Source organism: Mugil cephalus, chromosome 18 (genome assembly GCF_022458985.1).
Source record: "Mugil cephalus isolate CIBA_MC_2020 chromosome 18, CIBA_Mcephalus_1.1, whole genome shotgun sequence".
Lineage (NCBI taxonomy): Eukaryota > Metazoa > Chordata > Actinopteri > Mugiliformes > Mugilidae > Mugil > Mugil cephalus.
Window position 1 is genome coordinate 7364653 of NC_061787.1, and position 15173 is coordinate 7379825.

General features: G+C 43.9%; 2 protein-coding genes across 3 annotated transcripts in view; both read left to right on the forward strand.

The window, feature by feature from the left end:
- The first annotated feature begins 708 nt into the window (after window positions 1-708).
- myd88 (MYD88 innate immune signal transduction adaptor) lies at window positions 709-5954 on the forward strand. The gene is made up of 5 exons (XM_047568677.1): window positions 709-1165; window positions 2464-2595; window positions 4016-4193; window positions 4936-5027; window positions 5122-5954. Exons 1-5 carry the CDS (start codon window positions 856-858, stop codon window positions 5274-5276), a joined length of 867 nt encoding a protein of 288 aa, XP_047424633.1. The 5' UTR covers window positions 709-855; the 3' UTR covers window positions 5277-5954.
- Window positions 5955-6541: 587 nt separating this feature from the next.
- The window catches only part of oxsr1b (oxidative stress responsive kinase 1b), a 40835-nt gene continuing 32203 nt past the window's right edge, over window positions 6542-15173 (forward strand). The window contains exons 1-2 of one of the 2 annotated variants that reach the window (XM_047568366.1): window positions 6542-6902; window positions 14304-14416. In XM_047568366.1, the coding sequence (XP_047424322.1) occupies window positions 6833-6902; window positions 14304-14416 (183 nt within the window). In that variant the 5' untranslated portion in view covers window positions 6542-6832. The remainder of the gene's footprint in view (window positions 6903-14303; window positions 14417-15173) is intronic. The other variant, XM_047568367.1, reaches the window with a different exon arrangement.

A 15173-nucleotide genomic window follows, 5' to 3' on the forward strand; every position in this document is an offset into this window, starting at 1 on the left:
CTTTTACGGTGAACGTTTGTGAATGTAATTATGAAAAATGTATTTTGTACGTCTGCATTAGAATTAAACAAGCTGCCAAGTATCAGACTGCTTTTTAATCGGAGTAATTATTGATAACCTGTGCAAGTCAACAAGACAACAAAAAATCTGAGCCAATCAAATGATCTAAATAAAATGTATTCTTCACTCAAACAAAAATGAAAATACAAACAGCCGCTCTGACTTGGATATAACTCTCCTTGGAGCAGACATAGTGGTCTTGACAGAACTTTCACATCAAAAGTCACATTCTACGTTTTCTATATTTCCCATTTATACGTTTTGGTTAAGCGACAATAACATGTTGACATCATATAGGTCTGTCTAAAGTGTGGGGGACATCTTTCTTTCTCTCACATTTTTTTTCACAATTGATTACAGTATTCATTTCGATTAAGTATTAATATTCCACCCTGTTCAATATCCACAACAATCATCCGTGCAATATATTTTGGATTTCTTCCAATTCTTGCATTTTTTTTTATTCTATTTTATTTTATTATTTATCTTTCATACAATCCATTTGTGTCTGTATGTGCAAACTACAATTTCCCCATTCCCCAATTTCTAATTCTCGTGATAGCGGACTTGGTATCGCTATTTTGATGTGAATATCGATTCTAAAAGAATCGATGTTTAGATCGGAAGTATCGATACTTCTAGATCGTTCATTCCTACTTCCTCGTTCTGGGCAGGTAGGAGGCTGATCAGCGGTACCACGAGCCGACTCGTCCTTAAATCACGTCCTACTGCTACAATGTCAGTTTCCTCCGCGCCTTAAGCACCCCACGGAGGTTCCGGGAAAGCTTCGCGATCATGGCCGACGCCGAGAAAGACCTCGACCTGTGGTCGGTGCCGCTGGTGGCGCTGAACATGGGCGTGAGGAAAAAGTTGGGACTGTATCTGAACCCGAAGCAAACGGTTTCCGCGGACTGGATGGCCGTGGCGGAGGCCATGGGCTTCAGCTACCTGGAGATCAAGAACTACGAGTCGTGCAAGAGCCCCACCAAGGCTCTGCTGGAGGACTGGCAGGCCCGGAGCTCGGACGCCACGGTGGGGAAGCTGCTGTCAATCTTCTCCGAGGTGGAGAGGAACGACATAGTGGAGGATCTGCGAGAGCACATAGGTGCGGCACTGTCAATGGGCTTTCAGATTTTATCCTTACAGCCTTTTTTATTATTATTATTATTATTATTTATTTTTTTTTTTTAAATAAATATTTAGGACATACCCAAAGTTAATTGAATGCTGTTTATGCGCATCTTAGATTCGATTAGATGCAACTTTATTGATATTAGTACAGAGCAACGAAATTTAGTTTGTGCAATAAGTGCAATAAGCAGTGAGTGCACGCAGCATAAATAGTGTGGTATTATATATTTATATATATGAGCAGTTTGGTGCAGGTTGCTCCTATGTGGACAGTATTTATGTAGAGAAGTTCTAGACTATAAACTAGAGGAAATGACAGATGATAAATTAGACGATGCCAAATTGAGAAGTGTAAACGCTGCAAATAATATAATAAGCAGTAGCTATCTGATCTCACTAATCTAGTGCAGTGTTTGGCACATAGTACTGTGGAGCTCATGCACGGGTTTGGTCTCTTTTGAAAGCCAAGACTCAGTGGTATTATTCTTGAGTAATCAGAGTTTTTGGGGAACTTTTTTTTGCTTTGAAAAAATTGTGCTATCATGTCTTTTATGAATGAAATCAGAAGAAATTTACATATTGAATCATGCAGGGTTTTACTCAGACACTCGTGCATGGAGCTCTGATTGGTCCCATATGGGACCCAAAGGGTTTTAATCACCTTTAGTCTTCATTATTAAAGATAACTCTGCGTTTAAGTGCTTAAAAGGCCTCAGAGGTGGTGTCTCAGTTCATCAAAAAGACAGAAAGCAGTCGAACGAAACAAACCTCTGGAACTCTACCACTAAGAAATTAGATCCAACGCAGAACTGAAGACATTTAGTGAGCAAGCCAACATTAATATTTTTACTTTATCATCAGCCAGTTGTCAGATATTTTAACTTGTTGTCTAATGTAGATCTTAATGAGTTTTGAAATTATTATTTTGTGTCATGTGCAATTGTTGTAATTGTCTCATTGTGTTTAAAAGCCTGTCCAGGGTCTTATATGCATCACATTTTACCACCTGTCTGTGTCAACGTCGTGCATATGTTGTCCCCGATAAATAAATAGACGCATTTACTCATTTATAATTTCTTTTCGTTGCAAGTCGCGTCCCTGTATCTTCATCAGGAAATGACTCACATGACCTAAATCACTCATTTGATTAAAAAAAAAAAAAAAAACAAATTAAAAAAACACAACAAAACCCAGACACACGCAGTTTCGTTTGCAAGCATCCCCTCTGATTTATCGCTGAAATGTGCATTTGTTTGGTTTGTTTGTGCGTAGACCAGGACGTCAGAAAGTATCTGGAGACTCAGAAGGCGAAGGCCGACCCCCCGCTTCAGGTCCCGGAGGTTGACAGCTGCGTGCCTCGCACCCCGGAGAGGTTCGGCATCACGGTGGAGGACGACCCCGAAGGTCAGCGCTTGTGTGATGAGCTTTAATTTAACGAGTGTGTGCTGATCAGCCACAACATTGTGACCACTGACGGGGAGAAGTGAATAACGTCGACCGTCTGGTGACGATGCAGTGTTCTGCTGGGGAGTGCATTCATTAGTGTAGACGTGTAGCACCCACCTAGACCAGAACAGACACCCCCACCCCATACCAGACACACAAAAATGATTTAGATACTAAAAATCCCTAGTATCGGTGGAATGATCCACCATAGAGGCCCCTCCCCTAGGACCCAAAGTCAGAAGGCCCCACAGGGTGGTCATAATGTTATTCCTGATCAGTATTCTTAAACGTTCGATCATTTGCGTACGTTTTCCTCCTCTTCCTCCTTTTCCTTTTTTCTCGGCTCTTCCCTTCAGGGGTCGCCACGGCGTCCTATCACCTGCTTCCATCTTGTCCTGTCCTCTGCATCCTCTCCTCTCACGCCAGCCGCCTTCGCTAAATCCTGAGAACGACCGGAGATCAAAATTCAGTTTTCAGTCACATGTGACAGTTAAAAGGTTTGTGCAGACGATTTCCGTTCTCACCACGTCTCCCACAGCGGATTAAGGCCCGGGGTTGGATGGCAGGATTCCCACGCAGTCTAACTAGAACCAACCGCTTTAACATCTCAAGCGATCCATATCACCGCGAAGTCATATACACAATTAGTGGAAATACCCAGGTAGGATGCTGACGACATGAAAGTGGTACCAAGGGACCTGCAGCGTGCCAAGCAAACGCACATGCACGTCTGTGTTTGGTGAAATGAAAACCAGTATTTCAGTTCTGAATAACTCAATGTTGCGTTTTAGGTGGAAATTCTGAGTTATTACTCATTTTCAGTCGTCAATAAAATACTTTCCTTACAAAAGAAAAAAGAAAATTAGCACCAACCTAATAATCTAATAATTTCAATAACCACCGCGTTGGTCCTTTCATTTTCTTCAGCTGATTGCGTCACTTTACATTGTTCCACCACTGGAAAATTACAAAATCACAGAGCAAATTGTGACGGATGTAGTAGCTTTACTACAAAGAGAGAAAGGTGTTAATAAAAGTAGTGGGTTGCGTAAGATCCTGCGACAGTTTCCTGGCTGCCGTCTGGTTTTGTTTTTTTTTTCGTTTTTTTTGTTTTTCTCTTTTTTTGTTGTTTCTGTGGTAGCGTATCTCACAGGAAAAGCTCCAACTCATCGCTCAGACTGAGAGTTTATCTTTAGCTAGAATCACGCAAACTATTTGCTCCACACACATGTGGTTTAACTAAACGCCAACTACATTTCTGTGAGATACTCTTGTAGTATTTTTCCACTCTTATTGCCCGTGCCTATCGCTGTTATCCCTGTGGGGGCGAGGGGGGTCAGTAACGTTACAGAACCTAATCCCGGTGTCTTGACTCCAGGTGCTCCTGAGAAGTTCGACGCCTTCATCTGCTACTGCCAGAGCGACTTCCAGTTCGTGCACGAAATGATCCGGGAGCTGGAGCAGACGGAGTACAAGCTCAAGCTGTGTGTCTTCGACAGAGACGTCCTCCCCGGCTCCTGCGTGTGGACCATCACCAGTGAACTCATCGAGAAGAGGTGGGATACGACTGGGATACGACTCACTGACTTGAGCGAACACACAGGGTCAGGTTAGGCTCTCGGACTCCATCTAGGTCAATACAAAAACACTTTGCTTGATCTTGTGACTTATATCGGAAAAAGTCACATGAAGCGCAACTTGTTTTTTTTTTCTGATGCAACGCAACTTCCAGAGATCACGATTTCCTGCTGATTGCTAACCAAGCTGTGGCTTTTTATTTTATATATAAGCTTTTATTGTTTTTCAAGTAAAGCAACTTAAAATGCACACATGGGACATGTAAGAACATACATGCAGGACATATTTTTGCAAAAAAGAAAGGTTGCATTAGTGTTTGCGGAACAGGTTTTCATTGTCCTCTTGCCGAGAAAACATATAAGCACAGCAAAGCAGGTTTCACCATAAAGAACTGCTTTCCACAGTCGCTTTTACAGATTGAAATGAAAGGAACGGAGGGTGTCCAGTGTCCTTTTGTGGATAAAAAAGTATATTCAGTGTCTATTACAGAACATATAGTTCACCAATCAAAGCAAATATGCAGAGTTGACTCGATTTCTCCCAATGTTTGTTACTCAGTTCAGTGGTTCTTTTAATAATCCATGCTGACAGGCTCAAAAGGCTCTAAAGTTTCCGTAATTATAAAAAATTGAGTCCCAGCGGCTCCATTTGATATCTTGAAATCTCTTTCGCATTTTGCACACGATGTACTTCCTAATTGATGTGACCGCGTGCGTGCAGGTGCAAGAGGATGGTGGTGGTGATATCGGACGAGTACCTCGACAGCGACGCCTGCGACTTCCAGACCAAGTTCGCTCTCAGCCTCTGTCCCGGTGAGGTGGATGTTGGAGGTGGACTTGTATTTTATTGAACAGCCGCAGCTTCTCACGTGCACGTGCATCTCACCATCCGCTGTGTTCTTTTCAGGAGCTCGAAGCAAACGCCTCATTCCGGTTGTCTACAAGTCGATGAAGAAGCCCTTCCCCAGCATCTTGCGCTTCCTGACCGTGTGCGACTACACTCGCCCTTGCACGCAGGCCTGGTTCTGGAAACGGCTCGCCAAAGCTCTGTCGCTGCCGTAATCGAGGAGCGAGCTGTTCGTCTCATTTGAAAGTGCCTTTTTTTTTTTTTTTTTTTAATTCCATCAAATAGATTATGTTGGGCGGACGGCCACATTTCACTGGTTCCAGTTCGTTCTGTTGCATTCGATCGGCGTCCTGCTGCCATCCTCTATAATATTATTGCGTGTATACGGAATATATTTTGTTGCCTTCATTTGTGTAGATACTGTATCTGTATATTATCGCTATGGTAGTCGAGCTGCACAAATGTGCTAAAGCAGATGACACCAAAGTTCTCAATGCACAAGCCAATAATACCCTACTCCTGCTATTTTATATTTATGTGTTTTATTGTTTCGGAGGATCGGTCATATATCTGGTTAAACACACTTTAAAAGCTCAGTGTTTGTGCGTTGGCCACTTCCTGGTTAATTCTAGATGAGAGGGAAGAGATATTATGACTGAGACACTTTCACATGTTCCGTTTTACTGACAGCTGACACCTGTGTGTCTCTCACTGTGGTGTCTTTCCCTCTGATTCTTAATGATATGGTGTTTCGCTTAAGATAAACATTAAAAAAAGATGTGAAATTATTCCACCTTGAACAAATGTTTGAATATATAATCAGATATTCAAAAAATATTTTTGTCTGTATTTTGTTTTGTTTATTAAAAAAGTAATAAAATGTGTATATAATGCCCAGTTGTTCATTGTCGTCATTGTGAAAGCCCTGCATGTTATGAAAGGCACCACCAGAGGACTCGCTCATTTCATTCTGTAAGAAGAAGTACAGCTCGGAACGCCTTTACATTTGAACATCCAATCAAAAGGCAGAGAATGTGATATTGCCCAATCAGAGGGCAAGATGTTCCTGAAGGGCTACGCCCCTTTTTCTTTTCGCACATCTCATTTGGGAGATTATTTTCCCCGCAATTAGCCTGTCAGGTAACACATCCCATCAAAATAGAGGCATACATGTAACACAGCAATATAGTTGTTCTAAATAAGAAGAATTTAGAGTTTCGCCTGCTAATTTAAGCACAGAAAATACTGTATTTAGTAGTTAAGAAGAACAGGTGCCTGTTAAATCTTACTCCGGGGCGTAAATGAGCAGCACGTACATTCCGCCATTAAACGTGTGGCGGAAGTACTCGACTTGATATTTCGGCATCGTTTTACTTATTGAAACAACCACTGGCGGTGGATAAATAAAATTAAACAGAAGCACACGTGTGTAAAAAAATAAACAAACTCTTTTTTCAGTCAGTATTTAAAATAATCAGTCTTCTTTCCTTGTGTTTTAGACTCGCCTTATTGAGCTGAGCGGGACCCCGGCGTGTTACACACTCAATATGTCCGCCACGAAGGTCCACTTTCACTCAGTAGGAATGCGGTAGGCGGGGCTGCTAGGCTAGTGTCAAACTTTGGGAATGACAGGAGCGCTGCAGGATTCGCAAAGAAGGGGAAGTGTCGCCCTGCTTGGCCCCGTTTGGATTACTTTGACTTCTTTTTACGCACAGCCTTTGGATTCACCACCCTTTCTACAGATAGCACGGCCTCAGCAGATCCCCCAGCCATGTCGGAGGACCTGAGCTCCCAACCCTGGTCCATCAACAAAGATGATTATGAGCTACACGAGGTGATTGGTATGTGATCCTTAGCTTGTTACCTTAACGACAAGCCTGTGATTTTCTAGCCGTTTGTGTCACTGAGAGCGGGGGCTTAAAACAAGCGAGCTAAATACGGTTTCAGTGTTGAAGGCATCCTCTTTCTCTTGAGCCTGGTTGCATTTGGTAGCTTGGCCGTCCTGGCCGGGCGGCGTTGTGACTCGGGAGTCAGCGGAATGCTACCGCTGAGAGCGGTGTCCCCGTCCGCTCGGGCTACGCCGGAGTAGAAAACGAGCTCCGCAACGTTTACTGTCGTGGCTCGGGCTATTTGCTGGAAAATAATTCTGCTTTCACTGAGCATGAAGAGCTAGCTGGATACTTTCTGGAATACACTATTGTTAGAGGGCGTAAACCCAAGCATGCAGAATAGAAACAGAAAATATAAAATTACACTTTTTTGTTTTTGTTATTTGTTGGTCAGACTGTAACTGTGTATATATTGTAAAGGCTCCACCAGCAGCCTGTAACATCACTGTAGCCAGATCAGATCAGACAGAAACTTATAGCTATATTTTAAAATGCACGTCTCCTATTAGATATTTTAGGTAGAACTTTCCCCCCCAAAAAATACTCATGATGCCAATGTAGCCCAGAGATTAAATTTCCTGAAGTTGGGTATTATTTTTGGGCAATTTACTGCCTGAATTAATCCACTTATGCAGAGCTCTTCAGAGAGGATTAATTCGTATTACGGTGCCACTAACCTCACAGATCTCACAGGGGGAAATATCTGTGTCTATCTATCTGTAAATAACCCATCATAAACTTTTTATTTCAGCAGGAGGCATTTTGCAACTTTGCCCGTGCGGCGCCGAGCCCTCGGTAGGCCCACGGATTTCTGAGGATGTCTCACGGGGTTGCCTCGCTTGAGGAATGACACCCCTCGCTTGTGTATTTCTGACATACCCCCACCCCGCAAATAGCTGACCTGTCCTACCTTTCTGGCTGACGAGTTTGTCGATGAGGGAGAAGAAGAAGAAGAAGAAGAAGGAGTGTGTGGCAGCGTATAAGCAAAGTATTGTTCCCTCTCAAATCAGTTAGTTTGTGCCTCTGGTTTGCTTTACCCATGCGGCGTGTGTGTGTTAGTGTGTGTGTGTGTGCGCGCCTCCTCTACAGGGAATCGGCGTGTTTACACAGGGCCCATTTTGCGGGCCCTGAATAAACCTTTTTTTTGTGTATTTGTAAAAGGGTTCAATTTAACCCAATCCCCTTTCTGCATTTCCCCTTTAGTTTCCTGGAAATGTAGAACCGGGGCCACCCCTCAAGATAACGCCCTGCAATTTAGCGTGCACACGGAGATAAAGCCCCTCTTTTATAAAGACCAGCTCTGTGGCGCGTTCCCAGGCAGCGTCGGACGCAAATTGTCCACATGGGTTTGAGACTGGTCGGGCTATTTCAGGGCTGGACTGCTGCACGCTCGCTTCACTCGGGTTCATGATTATCGACTTGGAAATGAAGGAAATGCTGTCAGCCTGGTTTCTTCCCCTCATTCCATAAATGACCTGAAGATGATTGCGTTCCTTAAAATGCGAAGGAGCCGCATGCATTACCTTTCACATCGTTAGCAAACGACAAACCCCCTCCCCGTACGAAGTTTGGTCCCCGGGCTCCTCGTGAACGTCGAACAAGAAACCGTTTGACATCTGCTTCTGTTCACGTTAAGCCTTCCCAGCAGTCCGGCCGAGTTTTCTCTCTCTCTCTCTCTCTCTTCTAAAAGTTTAATTTAAGCTCCGAGATGCTGCAATTTCCTCTTTTCGCGGCAAAGTTTCCCATTTTGATCTTGTGTCTTTTTTAGTCCGTGGCGAAGTTAAACCTTGGCGCAGTCGAGGGGAAGTCACATATCCGACTTCGCCTCGAGGCTTAAGCTGGACCCACATGTCATTATCTAATAACATGCTGATTTATCCTATAACATATCAGGAAATCAGTAAACAAATAAAAGCCCGACGATAGAGGAGAAGCAGAAGTTCACAATTTCAAAGCCGAAAACAAAAGATTAGGCAAACAAGTGCAGTCAAAACAATATGAATCAACGTGCAATATAACAATCCTGCACTATATATTGTTCAGTTTATGTTGACAGAAGGGATGCAGTTGAACTGCATGTTCATTTTGGAGGATGTAGTTTATTTTAAGTAAAGATTTTGTGCATTGCTGTTCAATCAGAATGCATCTGTGTTCATACGTGATTACTGCATAGACGCTGGTTTTATTCCTGCTGACGAACTAATCCATGGAAAGATTTTCTCTAATTGAGTTTGCAGCGTTCAGAGCCTCAACAGGTTTCGCTGCAGGAACGAATCAGACTCCCAGCTCCACGAAAACGCTGCCTGCAGTTTTCTCCGGCTCCTCTTAGGGCTGGTGCATCGAGGATGTCTCCGCATACCCAGCATGCTCAGCACAGCTATTGTTGTGGTAACTTCCCCAGGGCCTGCGCACTTGTTATTACACGGCTCACACCCACTCTTTTTTCACCCCGCCGAGCATTGGGTCATACTGGACGGGACCCATAGGAAAATAGCACAGCTCCCCCTCCGATCTTGGATCGTATTTTGGGTCACTGGTGTTGGCAAATCTGGACTGGAAACTTTCTGCTCTCGCTGTTTGTATCCACCAGCAACCTCCTCCCTGTCGCTCGCTCTGTCTGTCCCTCAGATGGATTTAAAAAAATATATAAATAAATAACTAAATAAAAAGATTCAGCAAGCCAACCAACCAAACTCTGGCCTACTTTTCGGAGCGCCGCATCCTGGGTTGTCGAGGAACACGCAGTAAAAACATCCAGCGCGGCGCTGGCGTGGCTGCTAGTCATGTGTGGCATTTCTCGTTGCGGCTTTGAATAATGCGTGGAATGTCGGCCAGGTATGCGGAGGAAATGTAATAAAAGGCATCTGACGTCAGGCTCCAAACTGGCCCGGGCAGGAAAGATGAACTGGACGACTGCTGCCACGCTGCCGGGCATTTCTCGTGAAGGAGGGACATTGACGTCGGGCCTCGTGTAATGACATGCTCCATTAAGAAGCTAATTCGAGATCAAGCTAATCTAATAAAATGTTAATGTACGCGCAACAGCTCGACACGTGCCTTCGCGGAGGTGGAAGAAATAAACTAGAACAGTGAATCGCCGGTATTTTCACCTTTTCTTCGGCTTGTTTTATTAGGCAATTTTGCATCACCGCCTCAGGAGTAACGGCCCGTAATTAAAACTTGAAATATCTTATAATAATGCTTTGAGACAATGCACGGCACACTAATACAAACAACACATAACTTAAGACAAGAAATAGAAATTGTCCGTGTCCTCCTGACTGGAGTAAAAGCGTCTCTTGGTATTTGTAGCGTCTTTGAGCCGCTTTTATTAACTTTAATTAATTGTAATTTATTAGCTTTGTCCGCGTCCTAAGCCCATTATTTCTGCTTCCGATCCCTTTGTGGTTTGTCGTTTTCTTTCATAGCAAAGGCTTCATTGAAATGCACCAGAATAAGAGGAATGCACCCTTTCCCCGTACCCGGTGCCGACTCCCAAAAGAGCAAACATGTGAGCTTCCTTCTTAATCCCCCACTAGTAAAAATCTAGTCTTTAACATCCCGTTCATGACAGGCTGCAGCCCAACGCCCGCCTGTGTTCCCATAAACTGACTGTTTTGAGGAAACATGCTTACAGAAAACACCATCTGCCTTTTTTTTCAAAAGATCACAATTGTTTTGTCAATTTTTCTCCAGAAATGAATTCTGAAACTCTGGAACTGGAGTAGACATTTACACGTGCGACATGCAGTCCATTAAAATGAACTGAAAAAGCAAAAGGAAGTCATGTTCAAACGTTCATTTAGTCAAAGTGCTTCGGAAAAACCGAAGGGTTCAGCGCTAGGTCCTGACTAATTGCTGGGATAATTGTGGATATTAATAACCGGAGCCGCGATAGAAACATCCACACAGTTTTACAGCTGTAAAAACTTCATTTATAATTATATTTTCCTTTGTAGCCGCCGCCGTCTCTGAACGTTAATGGCAGCGTTAAAAAATGAAATGGAAGTATAATTCGAAAACAAACCACATGGAAACCAAGATGCCAAAAGCCATACATAACCTAGTATCCATGTCAACATGCCGCATTTACAGCTGGCAGCTGGATCATCTTCATTTGATTTTGCCTAACACGGTAATTTAATATATAGATTTAATTTAGTGACTCTCTTCCAAAACAAGCAGAATCTTGTTGTTGTGGCCCTGGAAATAGAAACTATAGGCCCGAGAACTTTTGAAGTATTTCTTTTAATTTGTGCGGTTTGACAGTTAATGTACTCGGACTCATTCATTATCAATTTACAACAACAGAAAAAGAAGAAGAAGGAGAAAAACTTTTTCATATGCAGCCTTTTTGTCTGAGCCAGGCTGTTCAGTAGATTAAAAGTTGGCCACGGTTCTTCAAAGCGCCGCTTGTGAGTGTTGCTCTTTTGTGCATTCCCTCTCATTCTGACAGAAAACCTAATGACGACGTGAAAGTTTAAAGATGACATATTTTATTTACGCGTGTCTGGACGTAAGATCACGCAGTGAGCACTGCATGGTGGCGTTTTTGTCAATATATTGACCGCTGTCGGTTTAAGCGTTTAATTAATAATCACCGAAAAAGTGTATGAAATATTGAAGAGGTGACTACTCTGAATGACCTCGTGCTGAGCTTGGAAGTAGCAAATATCAAAGAGCATCAGGTCTATATTAAGTCAAGGTCCCAAATGACTCCTACACTGGTCTTCTACAGGCCTTAATGACTCGGGGAGCCTCGGTAACCTTTGACCTAGCACGCTGCCGACCTAACAAACCTCCCCCTTTTCCGTCCTCGCCGCACACATGCTCTCCAGCTTGTCCGTCCGCCCCCTGACGACTGGCTGTTTGTTTGTGTGGAGGAATTTACACTGCGTCGCGCTCTCCGTGGTCCGGCCAGGCCTGAGCTCCTCATCTCTGGCCGGGCTCCAGAGGTTCGTTAGGTATTGGAGGTGGTGGTGCTGCCGAGGCGGGGAGGGCCGGGGGGGGGGGGCCCGGAGGATAAATTTATCAGATCCATTGTGTGGAGTGATCCCGTAGAGCCGAGCGGAGCCGACCCCCAAACTATCAGCCGGTCGGTACATGGAAGCAAGGATTCCCACGTATATAGACGACCCTTACTGTCAATACCGTCAATTAAACTTCATCACAGGGAAATTTAAATTTTATTAGATTATTCCGGAGTCTTTTTATTGGATGTATCTTTGCCATTTCGTCTTCTTTCATGTAGCCCGAAGTAATAATTATCCAGAATGAAAACAGTTGGATGAAAAGTGGTCACGTCTTCAGGGACGTCTTTACTTTTTTAATTACAATCAGGGAACTGTATTTTCTTCCTCCAATAAATCCCCCTCAATACGCCACTCCAAACCCCAAACAATGAGGACTTTGTTAATATTTGGGCACGGCTCAGGCGAGGGCTCGAGAGGTTAGGAAAAAGCTTACAGGAGTGTGGACCCGCTCACCCGCTCGCTCTTTCGCTCGCCGAAAGCCCGTTGCCAGATTAGAATTCGCTCATCGCGTTCCTCGACGTCACGTATCCTCCGGGGATCTTTTGCAAACAGCCCCGTGCATGCCGAATGGCGCTGAACAAGAGCAGTGGCGGAGGGAGGGGGGGGTGAGGGGAGGGGGCGTGAAATGACCTCACACGACGCACGAACACCCAGCTGTCATATGTTGTTCGAAAATAAAGATCAGCCCGCTACTGTGAGCTTTAATCAGATCGTAATCTTCGTTTTGTTTGCCCGTGAATCAAAACAGCACTTACAAATGGCACTCTGCAGGGGCGTGGGCCATTTGTCTGATTTAAAGTCTTTAAAAGCTCATGAACTACAGAAACTTATTGAACAGCATCACCCAGTCCTGATGAATAATATTAGAAGGCACGTGTTAAATATTTTGCAATGCTATAATTCTTCACTCTTGTCATTTATTAGAGTTTAAAATGTCAAAAGGGGGCATTCAAATTGCATTTCACCGCCACTGTCAGGTCGTGGATTTGGGTTTTTGGTGCTGTCAATAAAAAAGGTCTTTAAATTCTGCCAGCAATGCAAGAACAACAAAAAAAAAAGAGCAGAGGCTTTCTAAACAGTCTAAGGACCAGTCATTTGGGTTTTATCTGGCACAAGCCTCCAACTGAAGCCTCCCGGGTGTGTGCTCGGTTTAGCCGAGTCATCGACCCTGATCAGACCCGCGTCATTAGGCAGGATTTGGGGAGGCTGATTCATAATTAATGAACACGCAGTTAAGCTGAAGTGAGGAGAAATCGGATGAGCCGCCTGAACGTCAGGCGTCCCCTTGAACTCGGGAGGATTTTGACATGACGGGTAAAAAGCTGCGTGTCATATCGGCTAACCGTGGATTTCGGACGGCGGCGGGGTTACGGAAGGGGCACGGGACTGGAAGGCCCAAAGATTTGAACGCATCTTGAAATCAGTAGCTGCGTTTCCGTTACAGTTTTTTCACAAATCAAAAGCGAGATTTTAGAAGTTTCATTGAGCTTTGTACGCGCTTCCATTGAGAGGTGTTTTGCGAATGAGCTGTAACTCTCGAAAAAGCCTCATCTTGCAATATCCTGTAGTTCTCTTAAATTAACTTTGAGGCAATGAACTGGTCACGCGAACCTTTGCGTCATCTCCGGTGACGCCGGTTATGGGGAAACGCACTTTTGCAATAAACTTTTAAATCGCCACGTCTGAAAAAAAAAAAAAAAACACCTCACAAGGGCTTAAAAATGTTTTAGCTTTCGATATTTGAGAGGTTGTTCGAAAACGTAGGCGTGTCCATTACCAGTTTTTTTTTTTTTTTTTTTTTTTATTGCGTTATAGTGCGATACATATTGGCCAAAGTTCGGATTGATTAACATCCCTTTGATTAATAAACTTGGCGAAACTTTGGATCGAGCTGATCTCTGTTTCACTTTTAATCTTTTTTATTGTCGGCGCCAAAACAATGAGACCATAAATGAAATCATCCAGAATTGTTTTCCTGTGTTTGGTGGCTTTGCTGTAACTTGCCCTTAGACATAGGCTAAGGAGTTCAGAGACCTGGTGGGTGCTTGAAGTAGCATCACTTGTTCTTCACATTAAAAGAAGACAGTTGAGGTGTTTGGGACATTTGATGCTTACTGAACACCTTCTGGTGAAGGTTTTCAAGGCATGTCCAATGGGACACCTAGGATGCCCTGGTCTGGCTTGTGAACACCTCAGGATCCTTCAGTTGAGGAACATTTCTAGGCAACGCCTTTGAGACCGAGCTCTGAATGTGGCAGAAACTTGATCAGTAGGTGAATTACGACATTGATTAAATATTCTTTTCTATTTTTTTGTTTAGGGAGTGGGGCCACAGCGGTGGTCCAGGCGGCCTACTGTTTACCACGGAAGGAGAAGGTGGCCATCAAACGCATCAACCTAGAGAAGTGCCAGACGAGTATGGACGAACTTCTGGTAAGACAGCTACGAACGTTTTTTTTTTTTGTAGACCTTGCTACCTTAATGTGTGATCAAAGCCAGCTACTCCTCCTGCACCACAAGATTTTATGTAAGGCTTTGTCCCTGTGGTGTGCACATGTGGACGGAGTAAGTTCCACCTCTGCTTTTCATTACCCGTTTTCTCCGAACTCCCCCTCCAATCATCCCTGTCACTTCAAACGCTCGTCTGGTTGCTTTCTGGAGGAGGACTCCGCTTACTGCCAGGAAACTATTAGACCACCGTGGGACATCTTCCCGAAGGCTGCATTGTGTCTTTATGCCCCGAACACAATGATGTACCGCGGCTAAACGCATCATTTACTTTACGACATGTGGTTTAGTTCGAGAGGTAGAAGGGTTACATCAAGTATCTTTGCGGTTCTTGTTCTTGGCTTTGTTTGGGTGGTTCTCACATAAAAAGATGCATTTGTCAAACCATCAGTTCTTTTATTTGCGGTCTATAAAAAGAACAAGATTTGCTCAAGAGTTCTGTCAACCGAAGACTTTTCTGTGCACGTCAAAATATTCACTCTACTCGACTCGGTTACAGTTGATGTTTTTATTTTTCCCCCTCTCGCTAGTACTCATCCGAAAGCACATGGGAAATAAATATTGTGTAAATCTATATGTGTGCGCAGAACATCGTGGCTAGAGAGCGTTGGCAGGTTGCTCACTACTCGTTGGCAACGCTAAACCGAGAAGAGACCTTTCCCCATCAGCCCCACCACCACCA